This window comes from Cricetulus griseus, chromosome 3 (genome assembly GCF_003668045.3).
Source record: "Cricetulus griseus strain 17A/GY chromosome 3, alternate assembly CriGri-PICRH-1.0, whole genome shotgun sequence".
Taxonomy (NCBI): Eukaryota; Metazoa; Chordata; class Mammalia; order Rodentia; family Cricetidae; genus Cricetulus; species Cricetulus griseus.
This window is the reverse complement of record NC_048596.1, coordinates 198,549,772-198,561,031: the sequence shown is the minus strand read 5'-3', so window position 1 is coordinate 198,561,031 and position 11,260 is coordinate 198,549,772. Positions and strand designations below refer to the sequence as shown.

At 49.8% G+C, this 11,260-nt stretch overlaps 1 protein-coding gene across 2 annotated transcripts in view; it reads left to right on the top strand.

The window, feature by feature from the left end:
* The first annotated feature begins 10,102 nt into the window (after positions 1 to 10,102).
* Slc7a5 (solute carrier family 7 member 5) overlaps positions 10,103 to 11,260 on the top strand; it is a 29,022-nt gene continuing 27,864 nt past the window's right edge. For both annotated transcript variants that reach the window (XM_027410696.2, XM_027410695.2), the window contains exon 1: positions 10,103 to 10,725. In XM_027410696.2, coding sequence (XP_027266497.1) covers positions 10,191 to 10,725 — 535 coding nt within the window. In that variant the 5' untranslated portion in view covers positions 10,103 to 10,190. The remainder of the gene's footprint in view (positions 10,726 to 11,260) is intronic.

Sequence of the window (11,260 nt, the reverse complement as noted above, 5' to 3'; positions counted from 1 at the left end):
AAGTCCTGTCTCAAGCACAATGTGGGAGGTGTCTGAGGACTGACATGTGATGGCGCCCTCTGACCTCTACATGCAGAAAGTTCACATTTGCATTTGTACACACATGTGCACCAAAATACCCAAATCACTCACACACACAGACTCACATACTGCACGCACACACACAGACACACACTTGCACACACTCACACAAAGAAACTGAAGCACATAGGGTAGCACTCTGGACAGGGCCATGTCAGGAGACCCAAGACAGATAGATACAAGATGGCCTTCAAAACTGAGCAAGTTGTCAGATGTGGTGGCTCATGCCTTTAATACCAGTACTGGGGAGTGGGAGAGTGGATCTTTGTGAGTTCAAGGCCAGCCTGATTTACATAGTGAGTTCCAGGATAGTCAGGGTAACATAGTGAGATCCTGTCTCAAAACAACAACAACGAAATTAAACAAATTAAGACTGAGCAAATCACCTGCATCCAGACTGTTTTGTCTGGCCTCTCAGCTCTGTTCTTTCCTCTCTGCACACGGATGCCTTCTGTGCGTCACTGCCAGGGACATCCAGAGTCCTCAGCAACACAGAGGATGAGGTCAATATCCTTTTCTTCAGTGCCAAACCCAGGGCCCCTATAACACATTATGGAGGGCTTAAAGATCTCCAAGTCCATTTAGAGTTTAGGAAGACCGAGGCTATAGTCATGGTGTGAGCAAGGCTGGTTCCTTCTGGAGGCGCAGGAGAGAATCAGAATCTAGGCCCAGGCTGCCTGGAATTCATCATCAGGGCTTGCCCTCCCCACTACTGGCTTTACAGACACAAACCACCTTTTCCTTTCCCACACTGATTGTACTCCCACTGTACTCTCCTCCTGTGATCTAGCCCTACTGCCTCCCTCTGGAAAGACCCCTCAGATTATCTAGGTGTCCCTACACAACCCAGGATTGGCTCTCTATAACAATGTCTTTAATCCCATTGCAGAGTTCCTGGGGCCAAATCACACATCCATGGAGTCAAAGATTAAAAAGTGGGTATCTCTGAGGAGCATTGTCATGCACACCACAGACTCTGTGAGTCCCTTGACATTCAGGGAGGGATGTGGTATAAAGTAAGAGGGCCTTTAAAGGGGAGACCTGAATTCCCTACCACATTGCTCCTAGACACCCCTCTGTTCTATGCCCTTCCCTATATGTTATATGCTCTACTTCACTGGAAAAATGGACGGCATGCTCAACTGCCAGGGCTTTAACTGCATTTCTGGATATCCCACCTGGTTGTGGGGCCAAGGAGAAAGAAGTGCCTTTAGCAGGGTATACAGCTTCACTCCACTAGCCAGGTGACTATGGTGACCTCCCTAAAAACATCACCCCACATAGCATCCTCGCCTCCCTCTGCCTCACCCTGCTCCATCAAGCTGAGCCTCCAGCTTCCTGCCTCTTCCTGGAATTCTTCACCCTCAGATGCCCCTGCAGCTCATCCCCTCCTTGGTCTCTGACAATGGCCCATTACAGAATACTCACCCTTTGTCACACTCTGGTCCTTATCCCTATAGTTTCTTCTTATGACCTCTCAGCCCAATGAACCCAATGTGTTCTGTGATCCATCTGCCTCTGTTAGTCTTCATTATCAGCTTCCTAGGATTTGAATTCCTATAGAGCAAAGACAGTTCAACCCAAGATGATGGAGGCTGAGTCTCTAGAATAGCATTCAGCACATAACAAGGCCTAGTGTTTATTTCATGGCTAAATGGGAGCTGCTGCCTGTACCTGTGCCTGCTTTCTTTCTTTCTTTTTTTTTTTTTTTTACCACAGAGGTAAGCCTGCCCACAGCACACAGTAGCAGGAAGCCAAGAGGAATGCTGGGCTCAGAGACATCATTTGCACTCTGGATCAGGACTACCTGAGCTCCATCACCCCTGTTCCAGGTGCCAACAAGTGCCCTGTCACCTCAGCCATTCTGGGTTCTCTCTCTCTCTCTCTCTCTCTCTCTCTCTCTCTCTCTCTCTCTCTCTGTCTCTCTCTGTCTCTCTCTGTCTCTCTCTCTTTCCTTTTTTAACTGCTTGCTTGCTGAGAAGAAAGAAAATCCCTATCCAAAGAGTAGTTATTACTTTCATAACATTAATTTTTTCCTCAGGTAGAAACACAGTTCAACAAACAGCCTCATCGTGTTATCTTCAAACATCACTTTACTGCCAGGTATGCAATGAAAAACAGCACGGAAAAATAAGCAAGCACTAATCTGTTTTCCAAGGCACACTGTGTTTTACTGGGGGAAATAAAGAATAAATATGTATTCTGGTCCACAAATAGCATGTCAAATCAAAGAGAGCTTGCAGAGCCCCTGGGGTTTACTTTGGCAACAGTTCATTCCTCTCTCATCCCAGAGCTTCCTATGGTATCAACAACCTACAGCTGGCTAAGCAGTGTCCTGGAGTAACTACAGAGAACCAGCCTAGGCTTTCTGACATGAAGAACAGTGTACAGGCTAGTGTTCATCTGTGACCATGGCAGTAGCTGGCCCAGGTACAGCAAGCACCTGAAGGCCACTCTTGACTTCCAGGAACTTTGGGTCTTGATTGTCGTGGCTAGCAGCAGAATATTAGAGGGTCAGGTGGCTCTGTCAGTATAGACATGACACAAACAGGGAAGTGATCATGTCTTCAGTTGGGACCCAAAATCCATTCTTGAGACTTGAGGAAATACAGTCTGTCGTGAAAGTGCTTCACAGTGGCTACAACAAGTGGCTACAACAAGAAAGGAGCACACACAGAGGTTTCTGACATTCTGCTCATGCCCAGTAGTGCACACCCAGAACTGAAGCACTTGGGGTGCTGGGGCAGGGGGAATCTTAGGTTTAAGATAACCTGTCTGCTCTCTGCCTCCCCAGTGTTAAGGTAACAGATGAGTACCACCATGGCTTTTTGTAAAGATGAAAGTCATGTCTTCATGCTTGCATGTCCCAGTCCTCTGTGCCTCATACAGCAAGGGAAAAGGCAGCATCAACGAGAAAGAATGTCATGAATGCTAAATGCGGCATAAAGCTGCTTCCATTGGACCAGACCGTTTGGCTGTCATAAGGCTCTTGGACCTCAGGTTCTGTGGTGTGCCAGGAAATGGGATTGGGGTCCAGCTCTCAAGATTTGAGTCTGGGATGAGTCAGAGAGAGAAGTCACGTGTTAATTATCCATGGGCATCTATTTTCATGGGGTCTCAGAGGCAGAGAAGGCAAGATGGGGGCACCTACAGAGAGGGAGGGGCTTAGCTTGACTGGACCACCATGTCACATCCAACAAGAGCACAGACAGGATCCTGCAGCAACTCTTTCCTTTGAAGGCACGGATGCCTTTGTCTCAAAAAAAAAATCCCCTTTGTTAGCTATTTTTAAAAAGCCATGTTAGCCTGAAGACACTGATACACACTCCCAGGAAGAGGACTGAACCTGCATTGCTACAAAACTACAAACTACAAACAAAATGAGAGGAAAAAGCTTTGATATCAGCCCTCAAAGCACCAGGGCAAAAAAACAAAGGAGACACCCTCACAGTCCTGAGCACTGTGTCCAGAGACCACACACACCATTGTCTTCAGAATATCAACTTTGAAAGTTCAAGGCTTTCTCCTTGGCTCTTGTGTTATTTTCTCCAGTTGTAAGAATGCAAATGTGTGAGAACTCTTGATGGGTCCAAGTGAAGAGGCCACATTTGACCAATTCCCCAGTATTACCTCCTTCATAGTCACAGTCTCGTCAGTGTCCCTGTCCCTGAACCCTACCCCAGTCCTCTCTCCATAGCCCATCCTGTGACCCAGATCATCAGCCTCTCTAAGTCACAGAGCATGTATGGCCATCCTAAAAGGCCTTGAGGGTAACTTCTCCCCTTACTGGATACCCAGTCTTTCTCCCCTTGAAGTAGTATCCTTGGGGAAGCCCTCAAGGCCTAGCTGTGTCTATATCCAACTATGTTGTGTAGTCAATAGGTACTGCACAGCTCAAGATGTATCCCTCTGTTGACAGCTGGGCTATTATGCCAGCCATTATAGCCCAACTTGACACTCAGAGGCCCCTCCAAGCCAATAGCTCCTACATCCACCCAGTGCCACAGACAGACTTGGAGATGCCTGCCCTCTCCAGCTCCTACTCCCCATATCTAATCAATCAGTGGGTCCTGATGGTGGGACACCGAGATCATCAAACCATCAGACCCCTGCTGTTTCATGCAGTGTGTCATGCCCTGACCAGCCTCCCTGCCTTTTGGCTTAGCCACTGCCCTTCCTTTCCCTGCTCTCACCAAATTTACTTCTCTAAACAGAGAAGTGTCAGTGTGTGTAGTTGAAAAACAAACATGATCCTTTAGCTTTCCAGAAGCTTCTTGTGGTACTGAGAGTTAAGCACCTGTTTCTCCAGGGGGGAGCTGGGGCCCCTCTACTCTCTTACAGAGACAGACAGCTGTGTATATGGCTCCTTGACTATTGGCAAGAGCCACTCCTTCCTACCCTTAACTTCCTCCTCAGTCATCTTCCCTGTCCATAGGCCTCTTGGGTTCTCCCTGAGCACCGACAGCAGGGAGCGGTTTGGCTTCACCTCAGGCCCCTCATCACCTAAGGAGCTGCAGAGGGGTAGCAGCAATGTGTCCCACTCATGCTTGTTTGAGACAGGGCCTCATACAGACCACACTGGCCTGGAACACAATTTCCTCCTGCCCACTAGCTTCCCAAGCATTGGGTTTATAGGCATGTATCACCAGGCCCAGTCTGACCACAGCATTTTTGGGTTCTGAGGCAGGAAGGATAGAGGGTAGATGTGCTTCTAGGAGTGTGATTAATTTCTTCATCAGAATTTCCTGTCATCTTGGGGATCTTTTTCAGCAGCACATAAATGCTTCTGAACTTGAAAGTTATCTTTAAGCAAGGTAAATTCCACTGTTCTTTTTTACTGAAAATTCCAGAAATTCTGAGGGCCATCTGGTACACATGCTCTCAAACACACAAACCCAAATCTAGTCATATGCACCATAATGACAGTGCGTGCGTGCGTGCATGCGTGGGTACGTGTGTGTGTGTGTGTGTGTGTGTGTGTGTGTGTGTGTGTGTACTCACATGTGGTACAGTCTTCCTTTTGTTTTACTTCATAATTATACATGCAGCTGAGTCTAATTGTTCAGTCCAACAACTATTTATTGACACTGCGCCTGTTAGAGCACAGGTCAATTAGTATGCATCCAGAAACAAAAGAACAAGGGGTGATGCAGGCCTGTAACCCCACCAGCACTTGAGAGGCAGAGGCAGGCAGAACTTTGTAAGCTTGAGGCCAGCCTGGTCTACATAGCAAGTACCAGGCCAGGGCTACATAAAAGAGAAACCCTGTCTTAAAAACAACAGGTCTGTGGCCCCAAGTGAAAGGCATATGCTGCTGGGGGTCTTGAACCCAGACATGGGGTAAGCACAAGTGTTACACACTAGCGGTGATCAGTGTGAGAAAGGCAGAGGAGAAGCAGGGTGGGAGAGGGGCATGCAAGACTGGGGCTTTCTGAGGAATTAAAGCAGAGAGCTGGGGCAGAGGAACAAGCAAGGCCTGAGAGATGAGAGGGATCAATGCAGAAGCCTGAGTGGCCTGAGGAGCTGCCCAAGAGCAGGGGCAGTGTGTTTCATTCATGGCATTTTGTTTTTTGAGAAGGAGCTTCATGTAGCCCAGGCTGGCCTGGAACACGTGATCTTCCTGCCTCAGTTTCTGGTATGTTTGGTTGGTTTATAGGTGTTTGCTACCCAGTATTCATGGGTGAGGGAATCAAATTTCTTCTTTACTAGAGCCCAAGTGATCCCAATTTGTTCTCCACTGGTTTCACAGTACAGGGGCCTGTTCTCTGCAAGAGTAGCTAAGAACCAAGGCTGAGTGCTCGAAGGGCATTGCGGTTCATTTGGAAAAGGACTTATCCTACCTATGCACCTGCTTTGTGGTTTTCTTGCAGGTCTGACCACCTGCAAGTTGGGATTTCAAAAATGACTAGTGAGGCAAAATGAAAACAAAACAGACTCACAGAGCCCATAGCCTTGAGAGGGTCCAGTTTTCTCATGTGAGTCACACTAGGTTCCAGACACTCCTGAATACCATCTCCACAGCTGCAGACGGGGCTTGCTGGAATGGTGTGCTGTCTCTGCTTGTATGTACTAATAATGTTCACTCCCACTTCACAGAGGCAAATGAAAGGCCTGCTGGAAGGACAAGCAGACGCTGCTGCTCACAGAGGCCGTGGCTGCTTAGGGAACACATTCACTTTAACCGTGTGGCTAGCATTGCTCTGGCAAGCTCCCTTCTCACCAGCTTTTGCCACAAAGAATCTTGAGGAGGAAGGGAGGGAGGGAGAAAGAGAGAGAGAGAGAGAGAGAGAGAGAGAGAGAGAGAGAGAGAGGCTGGGATGATGATGGCTCAGTTGATAAAGTGCTTGCTTTACAGGCATGAAAACCTGAGTTCAAGCTCTCAGAACCCATGTAGAGAGAGAGAGAGAAAGAGAGAGAGAGAGAAAGGAAGGCAGGCAGGAAGGAAGGAAGGCAAGTAGGTGTGGTGACACAGGCTTCCAATCCCAGTGCTGGGGCGGCAGAGCCAGGTAATCCAGGGGCTCTCTGGCTAGGGGGCCTAGCCCACTCAGTAAGTTCCAGGCCTATGAGGAACCTTCTTTTAAAATATGAAGGTTTAGGAGGAGACAGACACAGTGGTTAAGAGCACGTTCTGCTCTTGCAGAGGACTCAGATTCAGTTCTCAGCAGCCATATGGTAGTTCACAACCATCTGAAACTCCAGTTACAGGTGACCCAATACTGTCTTCTGTCCTCTGAGGGTGCCAGACACACATATGGTGCATGGATACATGTGCAGGCAAAACACCCATCCACTTAAAGTAAATCTTAAAAAATTTAATAAATGTAACAAGGAGGGATAAATAAACACAGATCAGCAGGTAAAAGTGCTTGTAGCCAAGTCTAATGACCTAAGTTCAACCCTTGGAACTGATGGAGTAGAGAGAGAGAACTGGCTCCTACAAGTTGTCCTCTGACCCACATACATCTCCATCTGTAGAAATGTCCAGGTTACCGTGTCTTTGTTATGTGGCTTTTCGTGGGTATATAGGAACAAACTTCCACTCATATCAAATAGGGCACTGATGGACCCGGTTCCATACAAGTTCGGGTTGGTGAATGAATGAGTTTATTGGGGTTCCTTACAGAAACATAGATAACAGTATCGAAACAAAGTCACACCCTTGCCTCCTTCAGTCAACCTTCTATCTCACAACACCATGTATGACTAGAGCAGGAGAATGCAGCTGGGCAGCACAGGCAGGAGGGAGTGGCAGGAACCTGACTCTTCTCTACCCCTTTCTTCTATGAAGGACTGTTAAGAGGTCTTGTGTGTGTGTTTGGGGGTGGGATTTCACATGTGCAGACACTCACACCTACTCTGATTTCAAGATGGAGATCGGAAGCCAGGGCTCCACAACACCCTGTCAGCCCTATGAGAATATTCAACACCATTTCAAATCAATTACTGACTAGGTGAAGAGCTAGCCCCTGGTATGTGCACTGTGTGGTCTAAATGAGGAAATTTGGTGTTTACAATGAAACTATTGCAAACTGGGCATTGGTGGGGCACGTCTCCCAGCACTTGGGAGGCAGAGGCCAGCCTGGTCTACAGAGCAAGTTGCCGGACAATACAGAGAAACCCTGTCTTGAAAAACAAAACAAACAACCCCCCCCCCAAAAAAAAACCAAAACAAAAAAACCTATTCCTAAATCTGCCAGTAGATGGCACTGCTGGAAAAGATTTCAGAGTCTTAGCTGCTAGAAAAGGAGTTACATGGTGGGGAGAGAGAATTAATATACACCAAAACTGTTTTTCAGGAAAAAGTCTAAGGCCCTACCTTAGACACAGCCTTGCATCCTGGGGACATTCACTGGACCTGGTTACCCTTCCTGGAAAGGACCACAGCAACTTCCCAGGACCCCAATCCCCAGGCACCAGCCCCCTAACTGTCCCCGGCACTTTGCTGAACACAAGGTTACCACCCTCTGCCTTCCTTGTTAATGTTAATACTTTCTCTGAATTCCAGACCTAGAAAATCTATTTGAACCTGCCTGTTTCTCCCCATTACCACTCTCCTTGGCCTCTTGTAGTACACTTGGCTTAATTATGATTGTGATTTTACACTTACATGAACTATTGCTACCTCTGGCTCAAATCAAAGCTCCCCCATGGCAGAATCTAGCTACTGTGAATGGGAACAGGCTCCAACAGGGTTAGCCACCACAGGTGAGAAGTGGACAAGTTGCTGGCCTTGAGGTTGGAGGTCGCAAGGGTGCACTTCCTGGGCAGGCAAGTTAACACAACTGCAAAGCCGGTTTCCTCATTTACAAAGCAGCTCTAAGAATTGCCACATGTCTTATTAAATTAGGAGCTGCACCTTGGGATCTACGCAATGTCTCAGTGAGTGGGTGGTATGCGTTGGCTTTCTGAAAGGACGATGTACAGAATGAGAGGGGTGGCCAGGAGTGGTGGCGTACGCTTTTAATCCCAGCACTCAGGAGGCAGAGGCAGGTATATCTCTGTGCATTTGGTCTATAGGGGGAGTTCCAAGACAGCCAGGGCTGTTACACAGAGAAAACCTATCTTGGAAAACAAACAAAAGAATGAGAGGGTTTCTCAACCTTCCCAAAGCCACCAACTTGGGCGGTCTGTAGTATGGCATGTTAATGTTAGCGTGACCTTTTAGCACCTTGGCTGCTCTGGCTACAGAGATTCCAGTTTGTCATTGATGTGTATGACTGTCACCTGGAACGGGTGGGGTGGGGGCTCCAGAGACATGCCGTGGAGTCCTTGGCTAAACACCTCCTGGACATGGGCTTCCAAGGACAGCTTCGGCATTCTTGGCTGCAGCTATAGATGCAGAGATCATGAGAAGTTTGAACTTCTTCTTTGGTCACACCTCAGGAGTGGGGAAGCCAGAGGTACCTGCAGACTGGACCTTTTTGCAAAGTGCAACTAGCCCTGCATCTTCACAGGTCTGAAGGTTCTCCTTGAATTAAGGCCCTTACCCTGGCTTCTGCTTGTTTGTGAGCTTTCCTGAGGGCCCCTTAGGACAGAGAAGGGGGCAGTAGGTGAAAAGGTGGTCATGGGGCTTCCCAGTCTGACCTTGATCAGTGATTGGAACTTTCCCAGCACACCTGTCAGCTCAAATCACCATTCCCTGAACCAGGCCTGGGGTGATGACTGTCTTCTCAAACTTCTGACCACATTGCCTCCTCAAAAGATCTCTTATCTAAGATTTCCTAAGAATGACACACTACAGCCCTCTCACCCTACAGCCTGCCTTTAAAATCCCTACAAAGATATGGGGGTTTCTCTTACTAGGGGGCCCCCATATTAGCTTCACTGAGTATGCAGTTTCCCCTCTTCCAAAACTTGCTTCTTCAGGATGGGTGTGCCACTAGGAACGCTTCTGACAAGACTCTCCTTGGATCAGAAGAGTATCTAAGTCCAGGAACCGGATGCTCCCATCCTGCCTTGTTCTTCCCTGCTTCCAGAGCTGATGGATCACTTCACCCCCTGACTTTTTCCTCCAGGCTGGACCACATGAGTACCCCCAACCCCCAGCACGCCACTTCTCCCAGATGCACAGGATGTGCAGACTGGAGGAAGGTGCGATAAGTCCCTTCTCAATCCCAGCGAGGCAAGGCCTGGATTCCCTGCAGGTGGTGGGCGTGCACCCTGAACCACCTTTCTGGTGCTTTGACCACAGGCGAGTCTTCTGCATCACTAACTTCCACCCGAGGCAGGAGAGGAAGGAGGGAAGAGAAGCACACCCTTACAGTCCGACCCCCGGAATCCTGCACAGAGGACCTTGTGAGGAGGTGAGCTCCTCACCCACGTGGTTTACTGCGCGATAGATCGCGCATCAGAAGCCCCCATCACAACTCGAAGCGCTCTAACAGGCCTGAGGGCGGGGCCGCGGAGGAGGCGGGGCCACGCGGAAGAGATGGGTGGGCCCTTGCCGACCGACCAACGGTGGCGGTGATGGGCGGAGCCTGGTGAGCGGGTAACGGCGGGGATAAAAGGCCGCTAGGGTGGCGCGAGCGTAGACGCGCTTCTCTGAACGCTTAGTGCGGCTCGGTCGCGCGCACGCCGGGTATCCAGGCCGAGCCGGGAGCGCCGAAAGCATGGCCGGCCCGGGCGCCAAGCGGCGCGCGGTGGCGGTCCCGGCGGCGGCGGAGGAAGAGAAGCAAGCGCGGGAGAAGATGCTGGAGGCGCGGCGCGCGGACGGCGCGGACCTTGGGGCCGAAGGCGTGACCCTGCAGCGCAACATCACACTGCTCAACGGTGTGGCCATCATCGTGGGCACCATCATCGGCTCGGGCATCTTCGTTACACCCACGGGTGTGCTCAAGGAGGCGGGTTCGCCCGGGTTGGCCCTTGTGGTGTGGGCTGTGTGCGGTGTCTTCTCCATCGTGGGCGCACTCTGCTACGCCGAGTTAGGCACCACCATCTCCAAGTCGGGCGGCGACTACGCCTACATGCTGGAGGTATACGGCTCGCTGCCCGCCTTCCTCAAGCTCTGGATCGAGCTGCTCATCATTCGGCCCTCCTCACAGTACATCGTGGCGCTGGTCTTCGCCACGTACCTGCTTAAGCCGATCTTTCCCACCTGTCCAGTGCCGGAGGAGGCAGCCAAGCTCGTGGCCTGCCTCTGCGTGCGTAAGTAGGGGCCCGAACCTGGAGCGGGGCGGGCGAGAACCGAGGTCCCTACAGTTCGGCAGCACGTTTTCTACATCCCGCGTGCCCACCCGAACGTCTTCCATCTCTCCATCCCTGGACCGTGTCGGCAGTTTCAGGCTAAAGGCACAGGTTCCAGAACCCACGTGCGTTTCTTTAACTCATCCACAGTGTCTACACTTTCGGGGTCACCCTTGCGAGACCTCAGTGGATGCCGCCTCAGGTCGGGAAGCGGTAGGTATCCCGCTTCCCGACCTGATTCATTGAAATACGAGCTGTCTAGCTTGTCTGCGTGAGAGCAATACCTCCCTGCCTCTTGCAAAGCACCACGTGGAGTAGCTGGTGTGCCAGTTTCCTGTTTCAGCTTCAATTGCTGACTGGTTGCTAAGAGGGAAATTGCAGTTTAAAAAAAAAAAAAAAAAAAAAAAAAAAAAAAACCTTACGTTCTTCAGACTGGCCTGCCAGGAATTAGTGAATGGCTGACGCATAAGAAAACATTAGTAATAATGTGTGTGGT